Raw genomic sequence first — 16874 nt, 5'->3', positions numbered from 1 at the left:
AAATTCACGCAATTCCGCTCCGGGCCGGGGATACCGAGACATATAAAAGTAATCCAAAAGGACCGATATTAGTGTCAAATCTATAGTTTTTGCTGTCGCTGAAATCAATGGTGACACTTCCATTAGCGATGACTTACAAATTCAGTTACAATTGCATGCGGGCCGGGAGTCAGCGGGGGAAGAAGTGGGGTGGTGGATACCAAAACATGTAAAAAAAAAAAAAGCTCAAAATGACCGATATTAGTATTAAATCCATAGTTTTCGCAGTCGCTGAGATCAATGGTGATACTCCCACAGGCGTTGACTTCCAAATATAGCCCCCGTGCGAAGCATGAGTATATTCAACTAGTCATATATAAATTTAAAGAAAATAAACCTTGTGTAAACTTGTTTGTCTCTCTCAAACACGTACTGTTGTTCTTTTTAAAAATCTATATTTTATGTTTAGATTAGAATAAGATAAACATTGTATTACTGTTTTTAAATTTATTTCTGTGCTATGCAATAATATATAACTAGAAAGTTTATTATATCACTGTGTTATTAAAAATTATCTATCTTCTATATATTTTTTTCACTTCTTCCCTTTATTTTACTCCATTTGTAATGTCCTGCTATTGTGCAACAGCACCACATTACATTATACAAATCTTCGTAAGTGACGATGTGAATATTGGTCCGCATCCTATGATTTGAATTTTATAAAAATGTTAAAAATGTTTTCGAATCGAAATATATAAACAAGATATATTAATAAAAGTTTGTCACGGATCTAAGATTAATAGATTTAAAAGTTGTTTGAAGAATTATATATAAATTGAATATTTTATTGGAAGAGCAGTTGGATTGAGTATAGCCCGCTCCCCCCAGTGATTTTTAACGAATCATAGTGATTATAACGATTCATATTAGTTCATAATGAATCGGAATCGCATGTTATAAAGATTTAAGATGTAAATCTTGTGGTAAGGAAACTTTAGTATAAGTAGTAGTAGTAGTAGCGATAGTAGTAGTAGTAGTACTAGTAGTAGGAACGGGTTAGTAGCCCCGCAGGGGTTGGTTGGGTTCTGTTCTCGATATAAGTAGTAGTAGTAGTAGTAGTAGTAGTAGCAGCAGCAGCAGCAGCAGTAGTAGTAGTAGTAGTAGTAGTAGTAGTAGTAGTAGTAGTAGTAGTAAAGTAGTAGTAGTAGTAGTAGTAGTAGTAAAGTAGTAGTAGTAGTGACTCTTCCAGTTCCGGTGACAAAGAACTGGGGGGAGCGGGCTATACACAAGCCGAGCAGTTTAAAAGGAAACTTAGTTACGAGGTAAAATAGAAATAAAGAAATAGCTAAAATGCAACACTAATTTCAAGTTTAGGTCGGGAGAGACTTTTCTCTCCTTCTTCTTATAATGTACTGTCACCAGGCACGTAGCCAAAGGGGGAGTCCGAGCTCCCCATTAAATATTTAAGGAAGGATGAAACAAAACGAAACGAGAACAAGAAGGATCAGCGTTAAAAATAAAAATGTATAGCAAGTTTTTGGTTATTCTTTCTTATGAGAAGATTTGTATTACTTGCAATACATGGTGGCGAATGAGCGGGATACCCTGGAAAAGTCAGGGAATTTAAAATGTCTAGACAAGTTACGGAATTCTCAGAATTTCTGCTACTAGTCAGGGAAATTTCAAGTTTTCGAAAGCATAGTACTGTTCTGTAACAGTGTGGACATTTTTAATCATAATTTTTTATCATCGCTTCTCTGCAGTATCAAACATGTTGTTTCAGAAACAGTTTTCTACTGCTCCTTTAACGCAGATATTGTAAAAATATTTTACAAGACATTATTGAATATATACTTTTGATATTAGTGGATATGTACTTTTTATAATAGTTGAGGTCATAATGAAAGGAAAATTGTTATATTTGAATGAACAAAGGAAAGAGCGTAAATACTGTAAAACCTTTTTCAGTACTTTATTTTATTCTTTTACTCGAGATTTCTTCATAGTTCGTTATTAAAACACTTGCTAACATATCCTCGTTTAATTTTCCTAACAAAACCAATATATATGTTGCCAGTAAAATGGTTTAGATGGATCGAGCTCCTGGTGTAATAACCACAGTACTTCATGTCACGCCTCCACCCCCCCCTTCCCCGCTATTACCAAATCCTGGTTAAACGAACCAATATATAGAATGATCGAGAAGCTGGTGTGATGACTATAGTATGTCATATCACGGACCCCCGCTTTACGAAATCCTAGCTACGTGCCTGACTGCCACTAATATGAAATGATTTAATTAACATACAAAATTTTAAAGTTAAGTTTGCTTCAAAACTCCATGTCTATATTCAGCTTGATAAGCTCTAGTAAGCACATATTTACACATTTTGTAAATTTGAATTTGGTGGATGATTTAAGATTTATTTTCTGTGGAAGAGATGGACGCAATTTTAGACCAAGTATTGATGCTGGGATGATCATGATAATGTTTCCGATATTTGAAAATATGATTTTAATACAGAAAAATACTATCCTTACAGTATATGTTTTTCTAATCAGAAATTATTATTATAAATCGCGTTGGAACTAGCTAGTCTGCTGAAAATGAAGAATGTTACTTTAATTAATATAATGAAAAGTAGAAAGGGATAAAAAAAAATAGATGATAGAAGATTATGATGTATCAAAATAAGTAAATGGCGTATAGCAGTAGAAATATATATAATATGAAGAGTATTCTAAAGAAAACAAGTAAAGTATATAACGACTCTATAGAAAAGCGTCGTCAACCTGGTCCGTCTGGTAAAATATAAGTTACGAAGCGATAATAACTTTTCTTTATGCAAGAATCAACTCAGATATTCAAAGATCATTAGCCTCACCTTTATTGCTTGATATGTCTTAAATATTCCTTTTTAAAAACGTGAAATACATAAATTCACTTGACTAGGTCAACACATAACATGTACATAGTCACAACTATCCCATAATAATCTCTTACATATATTAAAAACATTCTTCTTTTTTTGTTAATTTAAAATGAACATTCTACTAAGTATATTACATATTTATGAGCACTTTTTGCCCACGGTACAGGTAAATATTATACAAACTAAAGTATTTCGTTATAGAAAATGTCGCCCGACAAAGGGACTGAATATAAAAGTCATGAGTAGGCTTGGCTTTTATATTCAAGAACCACTGGTCTGATTAGATTAATGTTCGTACATTACATATGTTCTTTATATTTTGATCACACCTCGTATATATCTTCATTATTTTTTGGTTAACCCTCATATATATATAAAATATTAGTTATTATCATTCACATAAATACATTTACAATAAATCTTTGATTTCATTAATATTTCTCTTTTATTACATTATTATTTATTCTTTATCATTAAAAACATCGTCGCTTAGAAATATAATTAACGAGGGTGAAACACAAATTATCAAGATTACTAGTTTCGATCATTATTACAAACGATGATGTGACAAATAATATTTATTCTTTTCGGGCGCATTGTATAACAAATAAGTTAGATGTTGCAATTGTAATGTATACATAGTAGCACTAAGATGTCATAAATAATGAAGAATTTCATTCAAGGTAGTTATTGAATAATTGATTTTATAGAATGGATCTTATTCTTAACATAATCTTTGACAATTAAACACAAATCAATCTGATATAAAGTAATTTTTTTTTTACCTTTAACTAATTATAAATTGAATTATGATTCTTCACATTAATAAGAAAGAATAAAAATTAAACATAACCTACGTTTGAATAGTCAAATGGAAGTAAATAAATTTATTTTACAGAAACAAAAGACACCTTTTTGTTATTAAATAAACACATTTTTCATTATTATTGTTATTTTTCATTCTTATTTATTTGATCAAGAATGTTGGGTGCTACTAACTCTTTAACTAGATGCATTTCAAATATTTATAACCATCGTTTTCATTATTAATATTAACACAAACTTTAAAACGAAAATTCACAAGAATCTATAACCAACATGGGTTTAACCTAATTTCGTTAACGGTAATCATGTTACATTCGCACTGGCATATGAATCTAATAAAGTACATTGTACTGCACAATCGTGGTTAGGTTCTACATTAGGTTGTACATGTCTTTCATCGTGATTTGAATTTGGATACGAAGTACCATCTCGTGAACAATGATTATGTCTATACATAGGATTGATAGCATCTCTAGGATTTCGACATGTATTTCTATTATTTTTGTGTCTACTTCGGTTGATTAGGTTAGGCGGATTCCTTACATAACCTTGTCTATTTTGTTCATTTTGATTGCTAGAGTATACTCGTCTTAGGTTCGGTTCATTATTATTCACACTTCGGATATTCAAATTCCGAACAGGGACCAAATGATCAGAATTATTCTTATTTTTACCCATTCCTGATTGTGTTAGATTCATAGCATGGTATTGAGTTTCGTAGCATTGTACAAGCATTAATAAATGACTGAAACTCATACACTGTGTGGAAAATAAGATCTGCTGTAATTTAAATGGAAGCAAATTGCGAATCGATGCAATTATTCTTGATTCCGATTGCAAGGGATTAACAACCTTTAATTCATTATAGACATTTATAACAAACTCTACAATAGATTTGTGCAATCGAGGATTGAAATGTTGATTTCTAAGAGTGGCATCTCTGTTTGCCAGCAAAAAGTCATTTTCGTAATTCGCGATCAATGCCGCTTTAAATTCCTCATATGTACTAATGTGATCACGTATTGCCTTAAACCATAAGGAACAAGGTGGGAGTAATACATGGGGTATTAATTTCATGTATTGTGATCGGTCGATAGACATTATATTACATTCGTCTTGGAATTTCTCTAAGAAAGAACTAGCATTTTCATTGCACTTACCACTAAATTTACTCATGGCTTTGATTTCGCTCATCTTGACACTTAGCTTTACCTTTCTTTTCTCACTCCTTGTTCTTGTGGTGTGATTGTTCCGGTCCGTAGCGTGCTGTGTCATGATACCATTTATATTTCGTTCATCAGTGATCTTCGGACAATTTTCCTCTAATATAATATCCTCCTCAGATTCCGGCGAAGGCGTATTTATATCCGGTGATTGGGGAAACTCGAAGCGATCACTGCCCAGATTATTGCGATAAATGGTGTCTCTAGCCTGTAACGTTTTAATTTCTTCCTGCATAGTAGCCAACTGGATCTTTTGATGTTTAACGGAAGATTCTATTAACGTTAAATCCTTTTTTACAGCACAGATTTCATGATTTTGATGATCGTGCTTTTCTTGACACTCATCGGCTAACCTTTTTAACTTCTCTTCAAACTGCGAGGATATGTCGTTCATCACCTGGACGATTGTTTGTTTCGTATCGTCTGATTTCAGTTCTATCCGTTCTATTCGTTTACTTAATTCTTCATACTGCTTGTTAGCTTCATTAAATTTCAGTTCTATCTTCTTTTCCATGGTCTGGTTAGCTTCATAGAACTTCTGTTCCATGGTCTTGTTAGCTTCGTTGAATTTCAATTCTATCTTCTGTTCCATGGTCTGGTTAGCTTCATAGAACTTCTGTTCCATGTTTGTGTTAGATTCATTGAGCTTCTGTTCCATGGTTTGTTTTATCTCAGTCGTCATTTGCATAATTTGTCGCTGCACAGCTAACAAAAGTCGATCCTCAGATGACAAACTTGGTGTTGCACTAATTTCACCTGGATTACTGGTATTAGATTCCTGTTGCACTATTTCACTATCCATTTTTCTTTTGATGACCTTACCGCTTCGTAATACGGTTAAGTTCGTATTCATAAATGGTAATATCCAAGTAAATTCAGCCCTACTTTCCTTCTTCGGGAACTGAATTTTCAAAAGTCCCGGGTTTGGTAAACCAAATTTTTATAACGACTCTATAGAAAAGCGTCGTCAACCTGGTCCGTCTGGTAAAATATAAGTTACGAAGCGATAATAACTTTTCTTTATGCAAGAATCAACTCAGATATTCAAAGATCATTAGCCTCACCTTTATTGCTTGATATGTCTTAAATATTCCTTTTTAAAAACGTGAAATACATAAATTCACTTGACTAGGTCAACACATAACATGTACATAGTCACAACTATCCCATAATAATCTCTTACATATATTAAAAACATTCTTCTTTTTTTGTTAATTTAAAATGAACATTCTACTAAGTATATTACATATTTATGAGCACTTTTTGCCCACGGTACAGGTAAATATTATACAAACTAAAGTATTTCGTTATAAGTATTATGTCTGAAGCAGGTATAGATTAATAATAGTTACCCTATTTATAATAATAATATTCTCGAGACATGGAATGCATAGTTATTGATAACAAACTGAAGGCATCAAGGAAACATTAAACTAAATAGTTACACCCGATGAATGAAAGTGTAATAGTCTGATGAACTGGAATATGGAATATTCAGCATGGAATTAAAATACGCTAATCATCCAAACGTTACTTTGAAACTATAGAAATGTGGAATGTTTCTTTTTAACATTGTATCATAAATGTTGAAATCTTGAAATCTTGAAATAACATTTAAGGCTATGTCTGTGTGAATATTTTATCTTATGTTTATCTCATGTCCTGAAGATTAAAGTTTAGCTTATGTCCTCAATTACAGTTTTAAATGTTGAGATTTGGTCAAAAATTAGAATTTGGAAATCTGATGCTATTTTCCCTCACCATAAAGATGTGGCAACTCTGTTGATACTGGGCCAATAGACAGTCTATCGTCCAGTCTTTGGAGATTACTTCTACTGATAAAACATCTAATACTATTCAAGACCGGATCATAGTCGTCTGTTTCAAAAATTTGCAAAAGTTTTATTTTAAAGTTAAGCATCTAAGCCAGGACTTTCACCATATTAAACATTGTTATAATACTGCAACTTCCATATAGGAGTGAAGATAGGGAGGTTGGTTATACATTTCCAACAAATATTAATATGATTTTATTTTAAAATAAATCAATTGTTTTCTGATTTTTTGTATAATGTAATTAGTTATCAATGGTACTAGATATTACATTGGTACTTGGGTGGCTCAGTGGTAGGGCGCTCGGCTTTGGTGCGTGAAGTCCCTGGTTCAATCCCAGTTTCCGCCAAGTGAGCTTTCGGGTGGACGAACATCATGTGTGTGGGTTTTTTCGGGATTTTCCCTTTTCCTTCCACTTTCGTCATACTACCATTATTATCCGTATCGTCATAATCATCTCCCTTAGCGTCTGTGTATAAACATGGGACGTTAAGACTAAAAAGAAGAAATAACCTTAGATGTTAAATTTTAATAGTTTAGCTTATGCTCTGTCTTTGGGGCACCGTGGAAAAAATCTTTCTAGGGAAGGGCGCTATTAACCATTGAATTAATTGGAAGCCGCTGAATTAATGTAAATTAGGTGTTCAGCGTACAACAGAAATTAATTGGTATACCTATCCCTGAATGAATAAATTATTATGTAAGATGTTTCGCTTACAAAGAGAAACTGATCCAGTCCTTGATATGGAATACACAATCTTTACCAATTCATAGCGACTTTCACAGTGAAATAAGGAAAAAAAATAGTTTAGACTTTGACGGTTAGTTCTATATATTCACTCGAAGTTGTAAGCCATATTTACTGTAAATTATTATTACAGAAATGTTTGCATAACGAACTTAATTGGTTCGAAAGAAAGTCTGCACTATCCAGAACTGAGTTGTTCGATGTCTATTTACAGTGAGTTAAAATTGAATTTGTTCATAATAAAATTTTAGGATCATAAACAAAATTATAACTGAAACAAAAAGACCTGAATAATTCAGACAATCCTTTATTTAAAACATTTGAAAGTTATAAATAAAAATATGTACACATTTCTTCAATTGCAAATGAAGGTAAAAGCTTCCAGTTTTAGATCGCATGTTTAAGCTATGTAGGATAAAGAAAACAGATGATTAACATAACTCAGGGGTTGTGAAAGGAATAGAAGGGATGAAAATGTGGGAGGACACAGGAGAACCCCGAACAAATCCACAGATACGATGTTGATCATTACGGCCAAGCTGACATAGCTTTAGATTGAACGACTGAACCATCACAGTAGAGCTGTACACTCTGTCACTGAGCTACAATGCCTCCGTTTTTCAATTATAGTTAATGTCATCAATGCTCGACTTGTCTTATGTACTATTTCCAACTGTACATTCATAAGGGCTATTGGCTGCTTTTATTTGGTTACTTTAAAAATAATATAATTGGCAAACCTATTTCCAATTTGTAAATACATGTATTAATAAACAACAGCTTTAGATAAAACCTCAGGTTGTCCGAAATCCCGTTATACAAGTTATTTTTTATATGATTTGATATGACAAGATGATTTTTGTAGTGCAAGCAATAGATTACTACTAACTATACCCTGGGAATTCTAAAAGGATTTTTACATTCCTAATACAATTTCGGCCACCAATTCTCTTGCCTTCAACGCGTTAGTCGATGCGACGGTTGCCTTCGACGCGATGGTTAGTCAGCAATGAAGAGCTTTGTCTTCACAAACATTATATATATATAGTTGAACTGAGTCCTTTTTCCACACAAAACACTCAGCAATAAGTTATTAAAATTTTAGTGACCACTATACATACTAACTACAGCTAGGAGCTCCAATATGAACACAATCTGCAATGTATCCTTATCACGTGTTTCTATGAAACGTTTCATATTCTATAAAACTCATCTGAAGGATAGATTGCAGACAGGGCCGTCCCTAGGAAATTATCCGCCCCTTGCAATGACATCATTTTCCCCTTCCCTTTCTTCAGAAAGAACAAAATCTTAAAAGCCACGATTTTAAGATGCTACCTCATCATGAACAACGAAGAGGAGGAAAAGTGCACTCGCACTCACAAAGACCTAAACATACAAATACAATCTCGTTGTGTCTGTTTCTTTCTTTAAATAATGCTGTATTATGTTAGTGAAAGATAAAGCAAACACATCTGCAAAGGAACGATCGTAATCCTTTTTATATAATTCAATATCAAAGTTCAATCTCAATATATCAGTTTACAGTTCCAGTGGAACTAGCTCTTTTATTTTAATTTCTTAATTTCCCTCCTACATCTGCTATTTTCTTTAAAAAACCTTGTTTCCACCTTCAATGATAAGGAACTTGTTTGTGACAAGGCTAGTTTTCACATCAAAACTGTGATAATTAACTAAATGGAACACGTGTTTGCTACTGTTCAAGAATTGAGTTCTTGTATTTGGCAGCAATCAAGCAATTTATGCTGGGATTTGTTTGACTATTTGCTTTAGCACTGTCTGTGTGACCTTAAACTAATGCGACCTGAACATGATTTATGAACGTAGTATTCAAATAAAAGGTCAGCTTAGTAAATTTAATTGTCATCATCATGAAGTCTGTTTCCAACAAGAAATATTTAATTTAAATAATATAGTTATGACAGATTATTGCCACCCCTCGAAACTTGTTGCCCCTGTGCAAATGCATGTGTTGCGCATACGGTAGAGCCAGCCCTGATTGCAGATTGCGTTGATATTGGTACTTCTAGTTGCGAGTTAATGTGTGTAGTGATCACTAAAATTTTTAATAATTTGTTGCTAATTTTAGTGTTTTGTGTGGAAAAAGAATTAAGTTGAACAAAATATTTAAAAAAGAATGTAAATAGGATTGGTTAAATTGTACTAGGAATATAATAATTCCTTTAGGATTCGTAGGGCACATTATAGGAGACTGTTAGTTATTTTAAAATTGTACAGATGATATCTGTTAAAGTATAAATAGGTCAATATCTTACTTGTGCATTCTGAGAAAGTCTGTTGGACTTTTTCTCCTCTTTTCAACATGGTTGCGACTTCTATGGGCATCATTGAATGCAACAGTTCATCCGTTTTCTCCTTTTCCTTCTCCAAAGCATCTGATGTTATCTTCAATTCCATTGTGGTCTCCTCTAACTTTTGCCTTAAGGATAAAACAATCAGAAAATTTCAACTAAGATGTTAACATTTGTCTAAATGTGCTCTGTGTAGAGCGCAAAACGAATGAGAGAGTGTTAGAAATGGTGGGTGAGAAAAGAACACTTTTAGACATTATTAGGAAGAGGAAGAGAAACTGGTTGGGACATTGCCTAAGAAGAGATTGTATCATGAGGGACGTTCTAGAGGGTATGGTGGCGGGAAAGAGAGGGAGGGGTCGAAGGAGACTACAATTAATGGATGATATTAAAACAGAAAGATCATACGCGAAGACGAAAGGGTTAGCGGAGGACCGTGGAGCATGGAAGCTTCTCAGCTGCGGCAAGTGACCTGCCAATAAAGGCAGAATACCTATGATGATGATGAAATGTGCTCTGTAACTTAAGTTTGACAAAATGTGCTAGATTGTACCTGTTTTAAAGACAATTTTAATTTATAATCATCAGTAATGAATGAGATGTTATGATCGCTAATTACATTAATAATACGAGGAGCTTTCGGAAAGTAACCTCCGATTGGGTAAAAAAGAAGCACCAAAGTCAAAACGAAGAATTTATTATTTATATCTGAGAACTACTTCTCTGCTTTATTTTTTAAACATATTTTTTATAAACATTCAAGTACTTATCATATCTCTGAACTAGCTTAGAAATTCCATCGCTGAGATTCATGAAGAGATTGTGAAACGTCGATTTTCACGAGCATTTCCATCAATTTTCTGAACTAGTTCATCAATAACCACTGATAGCCTTCCATTCCTCCCTTCGTCATGAGTGTTTGTTTGTCCACTTTTAAATGAACGAACCCATTCACGAACAACTCCTTTACTTATCGCACTTGGTCCATACACGCCAAGAAGTTTCCGATGAATAGCTGGTGTCAAATATTATTTTGCCGTAAGAAAAGTTATAACATCTCGCACCTCGAAGTTGGCATGGTTTTCTATTGCAGCACATATTTTAAGACGTTACACACGACAACCTTCACTCTACCATGGCTGGATGCAGACTGATCTATCGTGAATGTCTGTGCAAAGATGGTAGCGCTAACCCCACTACTTCGGAGACCCAATCAGAGGTTTCTTTCTGAACGCGTCTCGTAAAAAACGTTATAAATTATATCTTCCATTTTATTATTAACTAAAATACATAAAAAATATTTTACAAGAAAAATATTTAATGCACTACATAGAAAAATTCCTAACTATGGAAAAAAAATTCACTTACGAATTGACAACAATGATTTGCTACGAAGTAAACACAGAAAGCAATATGGCAGAATATAAATACATTTAATGACTTTATAATAAATTTACAAATGGCCCAGTTTAAGTATAACTACAAGAAAATATTTATATCCACTATAAAATTAGATGAATGAATGAATATGAATGACAAAAACAATTGAGTGGGTCAGTTCAAAGTGACGAGGAGTTTATTATTGAAGAGTTGAACATTCTCTTGTAGTTCAATCAAAAAAACATTTCCTGGACAATCATAACTGAATGACAATAGATCTGAAATCCGGTGAGATTAAACTAGTTTTCTCCTTTTTCCCCACTTTTAATGATTGTACATGTTGTATCCTATTGCAAAATATTTATAATTATACAGAGTGCTTCAAAACAACATTGACAACTTTAGGCAGGTGATTCCTGACACCAAGATAAGACAAAAAGTATAGACCAGTGGTGTCCAATTATAATAAGCCGGAGGGCCATAACCATCTTTACTAGTAAGGTGGAGGGCCGCAGCTAATAATAATAATAATAATAATAATAATAATAATAATAATAATAATAATAATAATAATAATAATAATAATAATAATAATAATAATAATAATAATAATAATTTTTTATTATTATTATTATTATTATTATTATTATTATTATTATTATTATTATTATTATTATTACAAAAGAAAAATATAAAAATGTATTTGAAATATTACATTTATATTACATCAAATGAGGGTGATTAGCAATATCTACAAGGGCTGGAATATGTACACTTATGTCCAAAATAATTGTCGCATATCTATAATTGTTTTCTTGTAAGAATATAATTTGATAATGATTTTGCAGGGTACCGTTAATACTGATACTATGTGTATAATCGGGAAATGTATATTTGTGGTAAATTTCGTAGGAAAAGAATTATAAATACGAAAATTAGAATGAGTAAAACAAAATGTTGCTAAATGGACAACCAAGTTTTATTTTCATTTTATTGTTCTTATTTACTGCTCTTTTGACATGAAATTTGCCATATACACGTCTTTGTCTATTATACACATATTAACATTATAAGGAATACCGTGCGAATTCGTTATCAAATTATATTCCTGCAACAACATATTTTTAGACATATGCGACAATAATTTTGGACATGAGTGTACAACCATTTCTGTTGTTGCGAGCCGCAGAAGATATAAAAGAGGAGAATCTCCAAGGTAGCTTCTGAAGCGATTCTTCGCAATTTTCATGGTGAAAAATGCTCCTTCATACAAATGAGCACTACCAAATATTGACAGTATTTTCCGATAAAACTCACAAAAGTTAGGAAAACGTTCGTTAGAAAGTAGCCTGAAAAATCTACTACTTTCTCTGTCCTTGTCTGAAAGATAGGATCAGCTTGAAAGTCATAAAGTTCGAGCTGCTAGTTTGGGTGGAAATAGATTTGTAAATAATGCAATGTCATTTTTTAGTTTGTCAAAATCTGAGAATCTTGTAGTAAATTCATTCATAATACTCTCGATGTTTGTACAGAACTCAGAAAAATCAAATACTTCCATTTCAAAATCTAATGTCAGACGACTGAAACATGGAAAGTGTGCTAAATTTTTATCTTCTAGGCAGAGTTCGTTGAAGAAAAGGTCTGCTTTACAAAGCAAGATCAGATGTATTGGTTTGGTTTAGTTGCATTGAAGTAATCTGCCTCTCCACAACAATGCCTTGCCTGTAATTACTTTACCGACCTTAGAGTTGCTGTGGATGCCCGCGCCTTTTTGTTGTTCAGAAGCGCTAAATGGATGCCTTATTTCGAAAGAGAGTGGGAACATTAAAAGAATAAATAAATATAAATGAAAACATTATCAGTAATAAAAATCGTAAATCGGGAGAACTTTGTGGGCCGCAGAAAATGGTTTGGCGGGCCGCATGCGGCCTGCGGGCCACCATTTGGACAGCTCTGGTATAGACCAAGCTGGGTGCAGAAATTTGTCATTTCGGAGTTATAGGTTCCCGAAAACACGAAAAAATAAACTTTAAAAGTCCATAGCTCCAATACTATAGGACCTACCGTAGTCGGGTCAAGACTTCACTTGGGAATTAATATGTGCGCCATCCAAAAATACATGTTTCAGAATCCTGCGATACTCACGCAACAATTTTTATAGAGGAAGTTTGGCTACGGGCATATAATTTGAAGTACTCACCAACTATCTCTATAAAAATTGTTGCGAAAGTACCGTAGGATTCTGAAACTTGGATATTTGGATAGGGCACATACTAGTTCGTAAGAAGTCTTGAGCCGACTACGGTAGGTCCCACAGTTTTGGAGCTATGGACCTTTTAACTTCATATTTTCATGTTTTCGGCAGACTATAACTCCGAAATAACGGATTTCTGCACCCAGGTTGGTTTATATTTTTTTTGTCTTATCTTGGTGTCAGGAATCATCTCCGTAACGTTGTTGGTGTTGTTTTGAAACACCCTGTATATTCCGTTTTATTATTAACTACAATACATAGAAATGTTGCACATATATTGTATTGTACATGTTTTATTTTTAGGTTTAAGTGGTGTTTTTCTTTAAAATGTAGTTCATTTATTAAGTTTATTATATTTTAGGCATGATATTAAAATAAACTCAACTCTCCAGATGTAGAGATAAATAGATCAAAATGGAGGAAACTAATTCCTCTGTAAAAGAGAATTCTATTCAATCCATAACGAATCATTCTACAAATGAAATAAGTGTAAACAAGGAACAAATAACAATACGAAATACTACTGTGATCTAATAAATTAAGTTAAACTCAGGGAACAGACTGAATATTAAAATTGAAATAACCAATAGAAACAATATCAACACTGAAGTTACCTTAGTTAATGCCACAACAAGTTTCTTGAAAATTGAGAAAAATGAGAACAAAGATAATCATTCCGCCCTGTTTTTTGTCTTTCTAACATCTCATAAGGAAAATATAGGTGAAAAAAAAAAAAAAAAAACACGTAATGAACATTAGCTGAAAACTACTTTTGACAGAGAGCCCAGGGATAGAAGCAGTCAATCCTATACGAAAAAATCTCCTTAAAATTCATTATCACTCTGGAAAAGAAAGAAGTTAATAATATAATCGGTGATTGCAGAAAGGGCCTACCGTATTTGCGCGAATATACGCCGCACTTTTTTCCTATATTTTAGCTTGAAAAATCATGGTGAGACCTATAATCGAGATTTTTTGCTCTCAAATTATAAATTGTTAGTTTCAAAATGACATTCACACGTATTATTTTGCAGTCTTCAATTTGAACAATTTCAGTTTTAACGGCATATCCACATTTCCTGTTTTAAACTACAAAACCCTGGATATTTGCACTTTTGACCTCGAAATGAACATCGACTTTTCAAGAGTTTCTCTTCGCTTGCACATCACCGACGAACTTTTTTTTTTTTTCATCAATATCAAATCTGCGTCCAGTTTCCCGTTTTCCATGTTCCTTTGCATAGCTGATAACTTGAAGTTTAAATTTCACTGTGTAACTAGTACGCTTCTTTCTCATCGTCACTCAGAAACCAAATGATCAACTTTTCTCGAATAAATCAACTTGAACTTTCTTACACTGTCGCTTAAATTAGTCACTTCACCAGATCTGCCAAAACCCGTTCTGTTGGTGATGGGTCACCATTAGTTATGCGAGAGTTGAAGAAGGGGAAGAAAAGAGATGCAACTCAAAGTACTGTCTAATTGAACTTTCTCGTAAATTTAGTACCGCGGCCTATATTCGACATTTACTTTTTTCTTTAATCTTGTGTCAAAAGTTTAGGTTCGGCCTATGTTCGCAGGTTTCCTATATTTGCACAAATACGGTAAGTGCGTAACTTTGAGATATTACAGAAAAACTGTTTAAATCCAGGACTGCAGACTTCTCTTGCGCTCTACCTATAGTTCAATGTTGTGTTTACACTGTTGTTAACCTTCTACACTTGCCTTTCCTATATACAAAGTTGTGTATACCCTTAGAGAAATGGAAAAGTTCGTAAACCAATTTAAGAAAAATGTAACTTACATGTTTTCTGCAATAACCGAATCAATTTAGGACCATTGTTGTTTCTACTATTTGTCAATGATCTACCGCGAAGTATACAAAACTCTCACATGCTGATATTTGCAGATGATGTTAAAATATACATAGCAATAGAAACATTAAATGACTGTAAAATGCTTAAAAATGACTTGAATGAACTGATGGAATGGTCCAAAGAGAACATCATAAACGTGAACACTAACAAATGCAATGTGATGTCCTTTACAAACCGCAAAACCCTTCAGAAAGTTTCGTATAAGCTGAATGGCATCACTTTACCAACCTCGGATACTGTCAGGGACTTAGGAGTGGTATATGACAGGAATTTAACATTTAATAATCACATAAATCACATGATTGACCAGGCGTACAGAAACCTTGGATTCATCATCAAGATCAGTAAAGAGTTTACTAGTATTACCGCTATCCGAAAGCTATATGAACACTACGTACGTACAGAACTCGAATACGCAGCCACTATATGGAACCCTCACACAAAAACAAATTTTAATAATATAGAAAAAGTTCAGAATGAATATCTAAGGTACTTGACAAATAGGGAGACACAAGTATATCCGAAAACATATAATAGCCAATTTTTAAATTTAAACTTTAATACATTAAGAATAGAACAGCGACGAATAATGCAAGATATGTTGTTTCTATATAAGTTATTTAATAATAAAGTCGACTGCGCCAATTTACTGCAAGCGTTTAAAATACGCACTCCTACAAATGTAACTCGTGTTGAAGATTTCAATTTCTTTTATTGCGACAGATTACACACCAACACAAACAAGAGGTCACCAGTATGGAGATTGAGTACAACCTACAATAGGTTAACAAAATACACAATTGATTTGGATATTAATAGTAACAGCGTAAGTCAATTCAAGGGAGTTCTTTGTAATGTAATAAGAAATAATTGTAGATGAAAGAACAATGATATTGCAATTACATTATAACTATAAGTGTATTATAATATGAATGTATGAATGTGTTATAGTCGCTTAATACATGTAACGGACACTGTAATTGGATTACGTAGCCTGTTGTGTCTAGAAATAAATAAATAAATAAATAAATAAATAAATAAATAAATTTTATTAAGCATAAAGCCCAAGAGAAAAGCAATGGGTAGCCATTATTCCAAATCATACTTTTCATTCAACAGAAGGTAGTAAAAGAGGTGGACACAGATAGCAAAATGAATGATTTGACACATTATGTTAAATGTTACTACCAAACAGTGTTTGTAGGTTTCTCTTAAGAAAATTTCCCTCAAATTATTCAAAATTTTCCCTCTTCTTATCAAATTTACCCCAGTTTGTTAACTGTCCAGTTCCTATAACAGAAGTTATATGATAAGATTAATTTAGCTATTTTAAATGAAGTGCCAACCACATTTGTTTTATTCATTTGTATTTTGCTTCTATCTTCTTTTTACTTTTCTCTACAAAAATACACAAATACATTTATCCAGCAGTGGGTGCAAATTATGCTACTTTGAACACACACAAATAAACACACAAACTGTTGCT

At 33.0% G+C, this 16874-nt stretch overlaps 1 protein-coding gene across 1 annotated transcript in view; it reads right to left on the bottom strand.

Moving 5' to 3' along the window:
• The window catches only part of LOC145681678 (guanylate cyclase soluble subunit beta-2-like), an 88171-nt gene that overhangs the window by 14789 nt on the left and 56508 nt on the right, over nucleotides 1–16874 (bottom strand). Inside the window, exon 10 of the mRNA XM_081753297.1 lies at nucleotides 9842–10005. Coding sequence (XP_081609423.1) covers nucleotides 9842–10005 — 164 coding nt within the window. The remainder of the gene's footprint in view (nucleotides 1–9841; nucleotides 10006–16874) is intronic.

Source organism: Thermobia domestica, chromosome 3 (genome assembly GCF_964235325.1).
Source record: "Thermobia domestica chromosome 3, izTheDome1.hap1.1, whole genome shotgun sequence".
Taxonomy (NCBI): domain Eukaryota; kingdom Metazoa; phylum Arthropoda; class Insecta; order Zygentoma; family Lepismatidae; genus Thermobia; species Thermobia domestica.
The sequence above is the reverse complement of the archived record's forward strand: the minus strand, read 5'-3'. Positions and strand labels throughout refer to the sequence as shown.